Raw genomic sequence first — 16,352 nt, 5'->3', positions numbered from 1 at the left:
AGGCTGGAGTCACATTGAGCGGTAATTACAGCGGAACGGAATAGTGAAACCAATCAGAACTCTACAATCATTCCGCTGCTTTACTTTCTGCGATTGTGATTGGTCTCGTTGTTCCGTTCCGCTGTAATTACCGCTCAATGTGACTCCAGCCTTACGTTTTTCTATATGCCACGGGTTTGCCATTTACGCAATTGTAGAATGGGCCTTAATGCTTTCCGCGCGCAACACATCGTTTTGAAAATGATGAGAGGAAGATATTCGTTCAATAGGTGCGTTATTTAACAGAATCTAGGCCATCTAAACTTTGAAGAAGAAGAAGTAGGTGCGTTATGTTATACTCTGTATGAAAGAAATAATTCGCTAACAAAGAAAATGCGATAAAGGTAAACCGAATCTGAAAGAAATACGCCTAACAATTATAAAAATTGGGATATTCTTTAGTCAATGACACTGAAAAGGAGCCATTGTTACATTTGACAAAAATATCCAAAATTAAGATAATCAGTACCAAATTAAGGTAATTTTGACTGTTCTCCGGTATTATTTTTTATATTTATTCTTTTGATATGATTTATTTGCTATCTAAAAATCTATTTTTATTAATAAGGTTTATTTTTCAGATGTTTTATCCAATTGATCTACTTTCCCGTCGACAAAGAGGCAAATTTGCTGCTTCTTGGCTTGCTTCAACGAATAGTGAGGCATCATTTAAGAAACTCTATGTTTCTAATGCTATAAAGAAGATGAACGTTGTACAAACATGGTATATTATATGTTATCAGTTATTTTATTTACTCTAAATACTACTTTATTTTCATTATTATATTTATAATAAGTGTAATTTCATTTTTGATACTTTGTTTTATACATTTTGTATTATATTATCAGCAATGATATTTTGGAAGTGATACAGTTTTCCAATGGGAAATTACATGAAAGATTCAGTTTATACCTGTCGTCACAATTAATGTATGGTATAACAAAAATTTATTCTTATCAGGTTGATTATTATCAAAGTGAGTTTTTACTACATTTATTTATTAATGATTTTATCCGTTTACATGTCAATCTATATCATTTTATTTTTCAGAGGATATTTTTAAATTTGAAGAAAATCTTAACCCTTTTGTATTATCAAAGAAGAAAGGAAATAGGTTTGATGATTTTGAGGATATTGAATGTCCTGATATAGAACTGCCTAAAGATTTTTTTAGCACTCAACTTTTAAGAGAAGACTTACATATTCTTCCTGGTGGAGATCTCCATGACATGCTAGAAATAGCTGTAAGTAAAGATCTCATATGGTTTATAATTTTATCATTAGCAAATTTGTATTCTTAAATCCTTTTTCTTAACTAGATTCTGAATAAATATCATATTTCTTACAATTCCAAATTTTTGCTCTTTGTAAATTTTCTTCACTTTTATTGTGTATTCAGATTATAATAAAATCTTTTTTATTTATAGATGCAAGATGAGGAACTCCTAAATTTTGGTTGCTTAAATGATGAAGAGTTGGAATTATTTCTGGGTCATAACAATATCTCACTGTTAGTTTTTGATTCTTGTATCTTTTTTTTTTTATTATTAATCACTTCTTAATTCTAGTGTAGTAAAAATTCTTTTGAAATAGTCTATGCATTTATTTATGATTTTTCTTTATTTTTATATCATTATCTTAAAATTAATTTATATTATCTTTGATGCAAAGAATAATATATGGTTTGCTGTTAATGATTTTTTAGTGATCTTCGACAATTGCACACTAGTGAGGAAAACATTTTAAAACAGATGGCTGATATAACAATTACAGAAGGTAAGTATATTAATGATAAATTAGGAATTACGTACAGATGTATTATTATTACAGATGTATTATTAAATTAAACTGTAATAAACAGAGATTCATCGACATTCATCTCAGAAAAACATTAGTCCGGTGCTTGTGGATATATCAAAAAGAATACATAAATCCAAAGGAAAAGTACCTGTCACTCCGCAGAAACGGCAACCGCAAATTCAACCCGAAACACCTACAAAGAAAAGACGTGTATGTATTTATTTATAACCGATATAAATGATTGTTTTACAATATAGTGAAGATATTATGAATTCATATAGAAGTGATAAACGAGAATATTTGCTATGACAATAATAATTTTTTTCTCTTTTTATTCAAAAAATGGAAAAAAATATTTTTGTTACTTTTTATTTAATTTATTTAACTTTAAATTCTTTTTCTTTATATTATTTTACAGTTATTTGAAACTGCAAGTGTACCTACTACAGAAGATATAACAGTACCTCTTGTAGAAGATATTGCAGAACGTGCAGAACCTCTTCTAGAAGATATTGCAGAACCTTTTGTAGAAGATATTGCAGTACTTGCAAAAGATATAGCAATACCGACTCCTGAATTGCCTGCGGAAAAAACGGCAATATTAGTTCCCTCACAACAAATAGAAATGGAATTGGAATCGTTACATTCAACCAACTTCGTGATTGCCAAGCATTCAAAGAAAACCAAAATTATTGATCAAAAAATTGTCTTAACTGACAAACAACTTCAGAAATGGCGTCAAAATATAAAGATTCAAAGCAAGGTGAGTTCTCACATTATATTTTGCAAAAAATGCTTGTCTAAATTCATAATAAAATTAAAAACAAGAAATTTAATCTGAATGGAAATTTAAAGATGTTCTGACAAGATTCGTCCATTATATTTAGCAATCAGATAATGTAGTTAAATCGATAGAACGTTTGACACCGGCGATAAATCTTCTCAAGGAACCTTCATACTTACCTAAGCGATGGAATACTAGTTTGCGCAATCTTTTTGTTGATCACATCACCGGACCGTTTATAAATGTAGATGAGGATGTTGCACCTACTGATTTCGTAGAATGTAAATATATTCAGACGTTTGTTAAATATTTACATTAATGCAAAACTTTAAAGAACTTTATATTTGTAGTGAAAGAAACAATGCTTGTAGAAGAGACAATTAGCAAGCAAAATCTTCCTACGAAAGATATGAGTACATTTACGAAAATGGATACTACAATTGCTGCTGATCCTGCAAACAGCATTCTGCCAATATCAATAGCTCACTTAACTGCGAGTATACCACCGTCACCAGAAAGAATACATACGATTACTTTAGAAGAAGACATTAGGTATAATAATCTATTTCATTACCTATGAAAGAAAAACTATTGATATATGTATGTATGTTCAAGAAATTACTGAAATTTAATTATTAAGAATTATTCAGTATATATATAATTTTGCTCAATGTCTTTTAATTTTTCAAAATTTCTTTAATTTCTCAATATTCTTCCATTATTTTTGATATTTTATAGACATTTAATACATCAATTTTTTGCATTTTTTAATACTTTAATATTTTACTATTAAATAATACTATTTCAACACTGTTGAGCACAGGCAAGATCAAGAAAAACTACAAAATATAAGTAACAGTGATGAAAGTTTGGAAGATATAAACGTTCTACTAGAAAAGCAGCCACATCCTTCGAAACCTATTTTAGGATCTCCCATCAAGTATTTTGAATTTTTGTTGTCCAGTTAAAAACTAAACGTAACAATATTCTAAGTGTATTTGACAATTTTCGTAAACAGATATTTGTAAATCATTCAAAATCGACAGTTTGAAGAAAGCATAAAATTATTATTTTGTTAAACTAATAACTTTATACAGCGCGTGCTCTTTTTCTTATAAAACTTAGCATATTGTTATCTCATTCTTTTTCATTTACAAAAAAAATTGTTTGATATAATGAAAATATTGTTTTACTATTGTAGTAGCTCAGATGGAATTTCATTAATTTCACCTAATGTATCAAGTGAAGATATTTTGTCTCAATTAGAAGTTTTTTGGTTCGAGGAGCCTTGCGTCAAGTTGAGTCAGCTTATTCCAAAGGACGAATATACGGCAGAAGATGCAGCTGCTGTTTTTAGTATACTTCTTGGTAAGTGTTACAACGTTTGCAATATTTACTATTTACTATTAAAATTATATTCATATTTTTAAACTTATGAGTAACTTTAACTTATTTTCTTATTATATCAGTCTAATTACACAATTTGTTTATAGAATTGCATGCACAAAAGAAGCTTATTCTGCAGCAGGCTGAATGTTTTCGTACTTTACGAATTTGGAGAATTGGAAAGTTAAATTAAATAATATGACTAATGTAGCATCATACATTTTTAAAAAATTATAATATTAATCTTTTAATATTTTTAGTTTTATATATATTGCATCGCGGAACTCATTAATATTTTTAATAAATGGTACTTTATATTTTCTTATTTTTAATGTGTTCATGGGAGAAGAAAAATGCGAGATAATATTAACTTTTAGCAACTTTGAGGAAAAATGATTACAATGTTTTTTAATTATTATTGTTACTATTATTTAGTGAAGTACTTTATGTTTTAATGTTTTTAATGTTTTAATAATTATTTAGTAATATACCTTGTGTTAAAACCTTCGATATTTTAATGAAACAGAGAAAGATCTAATGCGCAATATTCGTTTGTATGTTATACATATATCATAAATTAATTTTTTCGTATTTATGAGTATGTATTTATTTTTTCACGTTAGAGACCGTTGTTTGTCTATTATAAAAATTGCGATATTTTAATTTAATAAGAAGACAAAAAGATGAATGTTTATTTTATGTATTTAAGAGAAATTATAAATATATGTATAAATATTTATACAGATATTGAAATCAGCAATAAGTTACTTCTAGCGTAGTTAGAATATAAAATAATAAATAATTTTTGTATTTAATTATATTTTGTAGTTTTTATTTTGCATTTAGCCTGATTCTGTTTATGCTCATGACTTAATTAAATGATTAGGTGCTAAAAAATTAAGTCATTAAAGAGATATATTGAAAAAATTAAAACAAGAAATATTGATGATTGTCGCGTCTAGGCGACGGTATTTTTAACGTTCTAACAACTTATGTTTACAACTGAGAAGACGCGTGGGGTGGAGCCTTGACTCCTCTGGCATAATAGAAATGATTAGCGGCCACTTCGCTTCCCTTTTCTTCTCTCTTTTTCGAGACTCTGTCAGAATCCGGTCGGTGAAGGCAATTTCATTATACAGAGTTTCTGAGAGGAAAGAAGGTGAAGGGAACAAAGAAAATTGAACGTGTTTAATGTTTTGTGCTATTAATATTTATTTCTAAATTTACTTTCTCCACACCTTTACAATGCGAGAGAGGGCTTGGATCTCCCTGCTCCTGGGAGCGGGGCAATACACTCATAGTGGGTTGCCTACTTCGCAAGAGGGTGAAGGAGGTTCCCTTTTTACCTGAGGACGGGGGTGAGAATGTGGAGATGATGAGGAGGAGGAAGAGGGAGAGGATGTGAATGATGAGGAAGAGGACAGTGGAGTGGGATTGGGGTAGAGGTTGGAGTTGGTTCTCGAATATAGCGAGATCGAACTTTCCGTGTGCGTAGTACCTGGCCACCAACCGTCTCAGCTGGCATTCTGATCCGCCCTGTCTACCGCGCTTACCGCAGTTCCGTTTGGTCATCTACGGCGAGGCCATTTAGATTATAGAAGAGAATATTTAAAATATATACTTAATAGTTTATGTTTTAAATAAACACTTGTAAACGGATATATAAGTATCGATATTCATGTCTATTGTTTTTCTCTGTTTTAATTAAGAATAAACAACAAAATTTAGGCATAGATATGTCAATGCACGTCAAGTCGATGCCAAGAATTATAAATCTTGGACAGCACCAAAATTTAAATACATAATTAAAATGAATTTACCCGCAGTTTCTGCCACTATATATCTATCTATTAATAAATTTCGTTATGTTTCTGTTGGTAGTTTTTTGACAAAAGTCAAAAAGTTTGTAGCAGTTTTTAGCAAAATCTGTTTTAGATAGATTTTTCGATAAATTGACGATTTAAATTTAAAAGATGATAAATATTAAAGGATACTGAAAAATGTTTTCTGAAAAGAGAGGTGTCTTAATGGGTTTTAAGACAGTAATTTTAAGACAGTGTAGACATTCATTGCAGTTCTACCGCATCGTAATTTTGTTCTTTTTATTTTTCGTGAATGTATACATATTTCTCGGTAGATCGTTTCTTTGACGTATACAAATCTTAGAATCGTCGAGATGGCCTTTCTTTTTAACTAAACTTTTCGTCATATATATAATTTGTGTTGTTCCATGTTTCGGACAGTCTTAGTTTCGCAATTCGATCTGTGCGATGGATTACAATATTTACGCTGATATTCTTTCCTAAGTGCTTCTGTTTCAACTGTTTAACCGGCAGTTTTGTAATTGCGGTTGCACTAAAATGAAACATACACACATACTCTCTTTTTCCAATAATATTTTATCTCGCGCTTGTTTTAACTATTCCAATATCTTTCATCCTGTTAAAAGCAAATGAATCATAAAAAATTAACGAACCTTAAACTACACTCGTCCACAAAAAACCGGCCCATCATTTATACTACAATTTTTTTAATATCTTTTGATAACGATAACAACTCAATAAAGATCGCATTAAACTGTAATATTATTCATCTCAATACGATTTTTTGCTGAATTATTATTATTGAAAGCTGTTACAAAATTGTGCTAAATTTTGGTGCTAAATTCATTTTTGTGAATAAATATCAACTTTGAAAATTGCAAGTTCAATATTATAGAATGAATCTTCTTAATTCATCCATCTTTCATAGGATGATGTATGATATCGATCGATATTCGACTCTTGGCAGAAATCAATGTAAGCGTATTCGCAGTCTCACGTTACGAGAAAGATCTTCGAAAGGAAACTAAAGTTTCGACGAGAATCTAATCTTCTCAATCGCTTTATATATACTACACGATTCTCGACTTTATCTGCAGATACACTACGATTCTCTGTACGTGGTGCACGTGGTATTTTATAATCGTTAGCGTATTTTACGATCACATCGATAAATGTCGTTTCTCCAAGAGCAGTTATTTACATAATTAAGGCGCTACACGCTTCTTATAATCGGATAATCGATTCGTAAATACTATTTGTTATAGCGCACAATTACGTTCAGTTAGGACAGAGAAAAGAGCACAAGGAACTCCTCTCTATCTTCTTAAGTTTTCGTTTTTTTTTTTTTCACGATGTGTGTGTTCTTAATACTATATATTTCTAATAAAGTTGGCACTATTCGAAAAAGTGGAAAGCGGTTTCATGATTGAATTTCATGGAGTAAGATCGAATCGAAACACTTTCAATATTATATTTCAAACCAACAGGAATTTGGGAACCAATTTTTGATTGCCAAAATTATTCAATTTTAATTTCGAATAAATGCCTGCCATTAGCTTTGAATTATAATTGAACGCTGCGCGACCGTTGCAGTGTTTTTATTAAAATCTTTTAAAACACAATACTCATTACGCGAATGATGATGATTACGTTTGATTGACCAATCAAAAGAAAGAATTTTACAAATTGACCAATCAAGAAACGCTTCAAAGGATTCGTAGTGACAACTCGACCGCATCCTAATAAATTGTTTCGCCGGTTCAGCGCTAGTAGCGCCACTGGCGTCAATTCAGTGCGGCAGGCAGCACTGAGCATTCTGATTTCTCAGTTCTTTTCACTTCTTTTCTTCAAAATGGCGGTGAGTTTACTTCTCTTGCCTTGAAGGAATTTCTCTTAATCTTTATGCATCTCTTACATCATTTATTTCTATTAAATATAATTATAATGTAGAGATAACTAAAACTGTCATGAGTTATTAATAATGTTTATTTTTCACCTAAAGTATCAATATTTAAACCTATCGATGTGATAAACGGATAAGAACACACTTGTTTTTAATCGGTTTTATCATATATGTGTAATAGTTTTTGTGTTTTCATTAAAAAATATTTAATTAATGTGTAGACAGTTTATCATAATTTATTATAAGAATGTATTTTATTAACGCTGACTAAATTAAAATACTACTTCATGAGTTAATAATAAACTGTCTAAATGTATAATTACTTCAATTGTAGGAGTTAAAGAAAGCACCCGAAAAAAAGACCGGGAAGAAAATCGAAAAGAAGACGAAACCGAAGAAGGAGCCTAAAGATGCATCCAAGAATATAATGCGTGAAGTCCGAATCCGGAAGTTATGCTTAAATATTTGTGTAGGCGAATCTGGTGATCGCTTGACGCGTGCTGCCAAGGTAGATTTTATAAGATTTTATTTTAATAAAAATATTTCTCACAGTTGTGCATCTGTAAACTTACAATAATCTTTCATACAGGTCTTGGAACAACTGACCGGTCAGCAACCAGTATTTTCCAAGGCTCGGTATACAGTACGTTCATTCGGTATTCGTCGTAATGAGAAAATAGCTGTTCATTGTACTGTACGTGGTGCTAAAGCTGAAGAGATTCTGGAGCGTGGTTTAAAGGTAAAAATTAAAATTTTTATATACCTATATAATTTGCATCTGTACTATGTATGATCCTAATGCATTATTTAATTACAGGTACGTGAATATGAATTGAGAAAAGAAAACTTTTCTTGCACTGGAAACTTTGGTTTTGGTATTCAAGAACATATCGACTTGGGAATCAAATATGATCCTAGTATCGGTATTTATGGATTAGATTTCTACGTTGTATTGGGACGTCCAGGTTAGTAATGATTATCGATTTTTATTATATGTATTATTGAATGTATAAAATATTGCACAATTTGCATCATAGATACCCTTGTCTTATAGTGGTGTCTATACATTTGAAACGTGCTAGAGAAAATGTTTCATATTTGCAACTCATACCCACTTTATTTTACTGGATGTGTTACTTAATTGAGACTACACTTAAATTAAACATATATATATATATATATATATATATATGAATACATATTAAAAGGATAATAAAAATGTTATAGAATGAAGGATAATGCAAATATAAATTATATATTCAATTTATAGGATTTAATGTAGCTCACAGAAGAAGGAAAACTGGTAAAGTTGGTTTCCAACACAGGCTTACCAAAGAAGACGCAATCAAGTGGTTTCAACAAAAATACGATGGCATAATTATAACAGGAAGAAAGTAATACATATGTATTTTGTATTATACAATTTAGTAAATAATCTAAAAAAAATTGTTTTTATATTCTTTAGTAATATACTTAAACCTTATACATTTTCATACTTAGTTAAATAATTAGACTGCGTCCACAATCTCGCTCTTTAAGAGGCCCTAAACCGTAAAGTCATAAGAAATTAACTAATCATAGTTGAATGCGAGAAAAATAATTTGTGATTGGTCAATTTCTTACGTCTTAGGGCCTCTTAAGCGAGGTTGTGGACTCATCCTTAGTGAAACTGTGATTTTTGGAACAAGGAAAAAAAATTAATTAAAGCTTTAAAATTTTATTTCTTTCCATATTTTGCAATACAATTAAAACACTAATGATGTGAAAATAAAGTAAGGAGACATAATGTTTCTTATTAAGTGTAAAAAGAAGAAACAAGTAAAACAGACGAAATTTATTATACATAATTGTTAAATTTATAGGAAATATTGTATCAGAAACAAGATCACGCTCATATTTTATTTAAAAGCTGCGTTTGGTTTTGCAGATCGAAGACATCCACAGTCATTCTATCCTGTATTCACTAATTTGGTGAAAAAGGATAAAACAAATACGGATATTTCTGATTTGCAAAACTGAATGTAGCTAAAATGTCAAATGCGTTTATTTTTAATATTATTTCTTATTATTTTCGATGGAATGACATTCGAGTTTTATTACTTATAATCGAGTTTACTTAGGCCTAACAAATATTATAACACTCACATAAAGGAACTTTATTTATAAAATGAACATTGTCTACAATCTCAAAGTTAGAGAAATGTGTCATTGCACTTATATATTATATGAAACTATACAATATATTTTTTCTTGACGTTGGACGTTTAGATATTACTGTCAATATATTTCTGTTTCTTGATTTATAAAACATTGATTACGAGAATTATGTTGCTTAAAAAAGCGATCTGTATGTGCTATAAATGTTCGTACTTATTGGCACCTTAGACATACACTTTTCAGACCAATTTTATTCAAAGTTACAAAAATCTTAGTGCTAAAGAAATTATCGTTTTTATTTATATTGATTTTATATCATAATATAATGCTAATTTCATTTCATAACATAAAGATTTAAAAACAAAAAGATCAATTATATCTAAGTTACGATATTTTTGTTACTAAACAACTTCAAAAAAACTTCAATAACAAAATGTAACTTTAATCCGGTAGTTGGTGCCAAGTATTAAACTTAATTTATAATCCAACATTTTTATTCACAATAATTAACTGTCTCACTATTCTTTGGTTTTAATTTAAATACACAAAAACACCCCATAAAAAAGGAATAATTATAATTATAAAAAGACATAGGAAATATGCTTATTGACGTCCACTAATAGTTAATTGCATTGCACTTGTATAACTTTCCACGACCTACTTAACTTGAAGCTACGAGCAGATAAAAAGGCAAGATATATCCTTCAGTCTCCATATTGTTACCTTATCTGGACGTCATGTCACCAGACTTTGATATAAATAATATATACAAGATAATTCAGAATTATGCATATGTGCAAGAAAATGATTTCCATTGACCATTTGTCTTCAAAATCACTCTCATAAATACTTGAAAATTTGAAAGATGGACAAATCTTTGATAATTATCCTGATATATATATATATATATATGTATATGTGTATATAGATATATATTTCATTTATAACAAGTAAATATATAAATAATGTATTTATCTATATTCGAGGATTTCCATGTGATAACGAGAAGATATATGCAACTTTTTTTACATTCGTATAAGGATGGGCATGCATTTCAAATAATTACATAAAGATAAATTTTCGATTTGAAACTCTTCTTAGCAGCTTGTCATATATATATATCACATATTTTTTTGCTTAATTTTGAAATATATTTATGATGCACACACAATGCATACATAATTATTATTAAGAGTGAAATATTTTCAATAACTAGATATAATTTTTTTAAATATAACTATGATATTTATCTACTAATTTAGAGCACACAAGTCATGCGATACGCGTGATATTAATTTGTAATACATGGCCATCGCAGAGCACTGATATTACATATAGTTATAAATGAATTCAGTCTATTCAAGCTGTATGTATATAATTTACTCTGTTAAATCCCAAAAATTTAAATATCAAAGTAAAATCTCCTAAAATTGTCAGCTATATTTACAAATTAAACACCATACATATATTTTTATAGATTAGCTAGCAATTTTTGTAAGAAGAGTAAGTTGCTTTTATGATATACATTTCGAATAGTTATCGACTTTAAAACAAATTTTTTAAACATATTAAAAATGTTTACTTTAAAAACACCAAACAAAATTAAAATTTCGAAAAATTTAGGTGTTAAATCTGATAATGTATAACACCAGTTAATAATGATATAACTTTCTATATTACAAATTTAAAAAAAATATTATTTCCTCGCCGATCGATAGTATCTATCGATGTTGTGTCTTTCTGCGTCCGTGAAACCCAAGATACTTTCAATAGCATTTAAGTGACCGTGATGATTCTCCTTATCGGTTAGAAAATAGTAGATCGCTGACTTGAGGAACTGAAGAGTAATTTCTGGATCAAGAGTACCCTGACTGCTTCTCGCCTCTACAATACGCCTATACATTGCCTAATCAAAACAAAACGATATATTCGTTAAAGAATTAAATTAAAATATTTTGTGTGTGTAAATTAAGTGTACAATTGGAAAATGTATAATTGTTTGTGTACATATAATTATGTTTTATCAAATTTGAATCTAGACATATTTGTATGTCCTATTTCCAAAATTTAACATATTGTGTAGATATAATTTTTAACAATTATAAATATTATAGAATACATATATAATTAAAAAGTATGTATACATCAATTTTATATTAAGACAACGCAATATATTTTAATGAGTTAATATTAAGTAGAATTAATCGATCTATCTAGATTCAAATATATATATAGTATACAAGTTTGTATGCAATATGGTGAAAGCGTGCATTGCCTGTAAGCTCGTGCAAAACTTACATTGCCCGAAGATATAAGAGGCTGTTTCTTCCAAGTGCACTGGATAACATCACCCGATCTAAGAGCAACGTATAGAAGTATAAACCATCTACATTTGTGCTTTATAGACCGCATGCAATTGTTGCAGCAAGCATTCACTAACGCGAATGTAAAGAAAAAAAAAGAGGAGCGCAATCGTGCTCTTTTCCACACGCCCTTATTTATTCAAGAACTGATTTCCTATGATAACTTATATACAAAATTTGTCCCCAAAGGATTAACATAACTTTTTTCACTTGTGAATGTGTGACGATTACTCTGAAATAACACTTATGCAATTAATAACTCAAATAGTTAAGCCTGCGAAGATGGACTTGAGCAGAACGAGTAAGCTATCGATTTCTAACAGCAGAAAGGGAAAAAAATTTCACACATAATCTGTAATATTTGACAATGTCGACAGACTGCCACTAGAATATAACAAAACCTGATGACATGCTACGTCCAAAAATTGGTTGCAGAAACTGAACAGAAGTTGCAACTCGACTTCTGCTACCAATCTGCCATCAAATTGCTCGAATGTGTAAAATTCTGCTCGGTTTCTACCATCAATATGCTGGTATAGCATGTCAGAGCAAACTCTGTCGACACATTCTGAACTTAAACATTTTGCTATCTGGGAAGTTACAAAATAATAAATTATTTAAACAAGTTACAAAAGAGAGATGTTCACACAGACATACATACCAATCTATTTATCTAATTTCGGAATTTATAAGAGGGGAAACCATGACAAATGTTACATTTGTGTGTCGAAATATCAGCTCTTGATGCAGTAAAACATTGATAGAACCGGTGCATCATATATGCGAACAACTGCTACTTTATGGGCGATAAAAAGTGGATGAGAGTTGCGTCATCACGTAGCAGCCGAGTTAAGATACAGACCTTACGTGTGCCAAGGACCCAGAGAGAAACAGCCTCCTGAGCGCTTAATAAACTTTGGTTACGTTCGGCTGAAATGTGAGGTTCAGGCGAGTAGCTTGTGTCCTGGAGTGTGAGCGGCGACCAAAAAAAGTGGCACATCGTTAGTACGAGAGTATTGTGAACTACGAGAATGCTCGAAATGTGATGTACACGTCTGATAAGTGTAATAAATGTGAGAAATGAATAAACAATGCCTGCGAAACAAATGTAAAAGCTGATTGGACTATGTAAAAAAAACGCGCCTGAAATTCATCTCATTAGGCGTGTTATTATGTTAGCATAATTAATCACTAGCAAATCTTGCTCTTTCTTTCAATCGTGAGAAAATCAGTTATTATACGAATTTCATTATACTTCAGGTAGATTGCATCTAGAAAGTATAAAAGACATTCTAATGATTAAGCAAGGAAAATAAGAATGCAAATGTCGAACTAATAGAAAACTTAGTGTGTGCAAATATCGCAATGCAAACTAATAATATGAAAGCTCGTTAATGACAACGAACATGATAAATTCACTGAAAAAAATTATCATTAATAACTCTGATGTTTAAAACGCTTAAAAATCATACTAATAATTCTATTTGAAAAATATTAGTAGTCATTGAAAATTATCTTGTACAAAACGAGTAAAATTTTCAATCAATCTGTCTATATTAATCAACGTAGAACTTTTAAAATTGCGGACTAAATCACATCTTACCTTAATATTCTCTAACTCAGCTTGTGTGATAGTAAGCTGTTGAAGCAATTCTGCAACGGTGACTTTAGGCGGTGATTGATGTGCTTGCACGAATATCTGTAATTTTATGAAAAATATTCAATGTCGATCTTGCTTATATTTTTCATCCTTACATTTATTTTCGATATATTAATTGTACCTGATCGGCTTGTTCAATACGCGCGGCTTCTTGACCTTTGGCATACATTTTCAGGTACATTTGCTTATTTCTCTCTTCTTGCTCATTCAAAAGCGTTTTCTGTTCATTAAGCTCAGTCTTCACAGCCTCTAATTCCGTTTCTAATTCACGTGCACGAGTCTCAGCGATATCCATAGCCGGCCGCACTTCACAGTATCGAGTGTTGACCTCAGACAGTTGATTTAATAAGCTTTCCACCTATAATATGAAAAATAACTTTTTATTATCAAGAACAATAAAGAGGCAAACATTAAAACTAATTGAATGAAAGACTCTACTTTATCATTGTGTTTTTGTTTGAGCTCCTGCAGTTCGTCAACATGCCGTCTATGCATATCCTCGATTCTATTTTCGTAATGACTAACTAATCGACGCCTCTCTTCGTCTCGTTCTGCACTTGTTGGTGTCACAGGACTGGCATCAGAAACAATATCATTGGATACTGTATTAGCATCCGTTATCGTGCTAACAGTAATCTCCGGCTGCGATTCAGGCAGGCATACGGAGTCTTTCGAATGGACGGAACCATCTTCGAAGTGTCCGGAGTCAGCTAATGACGAGGTGAGATCTGTGTGCGCACGCTTCTCCGGAGTTTCCGGACTGGCGATGGATTTCTCCGCGGCACCTTCATCAGGAAGATCCTTGCTCGGCGACTCCGGTGAGAAAGGATTGTTCTCACGCACGGTAAGAGCATCGCTGCTATCCGTTCTTTCATCCGGACTGTTTAGAGAGGCCTTATACAACCTCAACTCTACAACCTCCTTCGTCAAACGCAAGATTTCCCGGTCCTTCTCATCGATTTCTTTGCGCGCTTCCTTCAATAGAGCCTGAACATGAAAATAGAGATATCAATAACCGCGTAATTTTACCAAGGAAAAAATAAAATTATAATAATTAAATGTACATTTGCATATATACCAACAAGAAAAGTAATGACACAAGTAAAAAAAAATAAAATTGTTTAGAAGAAAAAAGAAAATTGTGTATTTAAAAATTAATTATATTTATTACAGTATTATATATAAATTGATTTAAAGCTTGTTACAAATTGTGCTTGTTTCAAATTCTTTAAATATATTAATATTAAATTCTGTTATGGTGTTGTATTACCCCTAAAAACTGGCCTTATATTTTGTGTCATTTTCCTTTGGAAAGTATTTAAAATCATTTTTTCTGATTAAAAGTATATTTTAGATCGCAACCTGCACATTGTGTAAAATTCAAAAAAATTTCAATTCAAGTCATTTTTTACGATATAAATGACCGTATGAGCCTTACTAGTTAATTCTAGATTAATTGATTATTAATAGTCTACAAAAATTATGATTTTTAAGACAGAGAATCACGAATAATATTTTCAATTCCATAAATAGGGTACATTGTGTATAATGCGTTCGACTGTAATATATTGTTAAGGCACAGAAAAATTGAAGAGCAAAATGAATGACGAATAAAATGCAGTTGTTTTTATTGTAAAGATGTTAATTACCTGAAACTTTCGAACTTGTTTAGCCGCTCTTTGAGTAGGCGTGAGGTATTGTTCGCTATCACCGACATAATTCGAGCAATGCACGACATATTTTCGCGATCGACCAGACCAGGTGGTGCCGTTCAACGCAAAGGAGGCATGTTCACAGGCACTCGCTGTACTGCAAGCACTGCTATAACTCTTCACGCTCTCGGCATCGCTGTCGTCGTTGACTCCTGCTGCTGTCGTTCCTCCAGAGGCCGCGTGACCTGGCCGCGGCCTCACCGGTGTCAGTGAGAGACTCTGTAAACGGTAAATCATTTTTTATTAACAACATCCGTTAGCTCAATTCATTATTAAAACAGATGAGTAGAATAGAATAGATAATGTACAATGCCGCTTACGATATAAAATCGTATTAATTTTAAAGATACAATCGCACAATGCTGCATTAGTGCTTATTTAAAGTATGAGAATAGCTTCAAATCTTTCAAGAGATTCAAAGATATCGCGTTGATAGATAGGTACAATCGCGCAGTTAAATCACTGGTTATTTGAAGTATGGAAATGAGCACTTAACAGTAGTATTTTTAAAGCATTAAAGCAAACCTATCAAATAAGAGATTCTCTTTAAAGTTTCTTGAAATTGCCATTTCCAAAGTGCAAGTTAAAATAAATGCCAATAGATGTGTGTAATTGAAAGGTATTAGAATAGAAATATAAGGAATAGAACTATGTATGTACTATACAAATCTTATTTGTATTTGTTGCTTCATGTTCATATAATATATATATATATATATATATA

General features: G+C 30.8%; 3 protein-coding genes across 3 annotated transcripts in view; 2 read left to right on the top strand and 1 right to left on the bottom strand.

The window, feature by feature from the left end:
- The first annotated feature begins 620 nt into the window (after window positions 1-620).
- LOC108780577 (uncharacterized) lies at window positions 621-4,203 on the top strand. The gene is made up of 12 exons (XM_018548331.1): window positions 621-763; window positions 889-1,016; window positions 1,091-1,284; window positions 1,468-1,550; window positions 1,770-1,816; window positions 1,902-2,050; window positions 2,259-2,328; window positions 2,401-2,603; window positions 2,728-2,905; window positions 2,975-3,176; window positions 3,826-3,992; window positions 4,118-4,203. The coding sequence occupies exons 1-12, from the start codon at window positions 621-623 to the stop codon at window positions 4,201-4,203; spliced, it is 1,650 nt and encodes a 549-aa protein (XP_018403833.1).
- A 3,484-nt stretch (window positions 4,204-7,687) lies between these two features.
- LOC108780605 (60S ribosomal protein L11) lies at window positions 7,688-9,161 on the top strand. The gene is made up of 5 exons (XM_018548366.1): window positions 7,688-7,691; window positions 8,071-8,244; window positions 8,326-8,475; window positions 8,554-8,701; window positions 9,007-9,161. The coding sequence occupies exons 2-5, from the start codon at window positions 8,164-8,166 to the stop codon at window positions 9,132-9,134; spliced, it is 507 nt and encodes a 168-aa protein (XP_018403868.1). The 5' UTR covers window positions 7,688-7,691; window positions 8,071-8,163; the 3' UTR covers window positions 9,135-9,161.
- Window positions 9,162-11,589: 2,428 nt separating this feature from the next.
- Window positions 11,590-16,352, bottom strand: part of qtc (GRIP domain-containing protein quick-to-court) — an 11,875-nt gene continuing 7,112 nt past the window's right edge. Inside the window, exons 4-9 of the mRNA XM_018548356.1 lie at window positions 15,566-15,847; window positions 14,355-14,903; window positions 14,038-14,274; window positions 13,860-13,955; window positions 13,119-13,220; window positions 11,590-11,799 (exon numbers count right to left, since the gene is read on the bottom strand). Coding sequence (XP_018403858.1) covers window positions 11,590-11,799; window positions 13,119-13,220; window positions 13,860-13,955; window positions 14,038-14,274; window positions 14,355-14,903; window positions 15,566-15,847 — 1,476 coding nt within the window. The remainder of the gene's footprint in view (window positions 11,800-13,118; window positions 13,221-13,859; window positions 13,956-14,037; window positions 14,275-14,354; window positions 14,904-15,565; window positions 15,848-16,352) is intronic.

Source organism: Cyphomyrmex costatus, unplaced genomic scaffold, assembly GCF_001594065.2.
Source record: "Cyphomyrmex costatus isolate MS0001 unplaced genomic scaffold, Ccosl1.0 scaffold72, whole genome shotgun sequence".
Lineage (NCBI taxonomy): Eukaryota > Metazoa > Arthropoda > Insecta > Hymenoptera > Formicidae > Cyphomyrmex > Cyphomyrmex costatus.
Note: the sequence above shows the minus strand (reverse complement) of the source record. Positions and strands in the feature narration are given on the sequence as shown.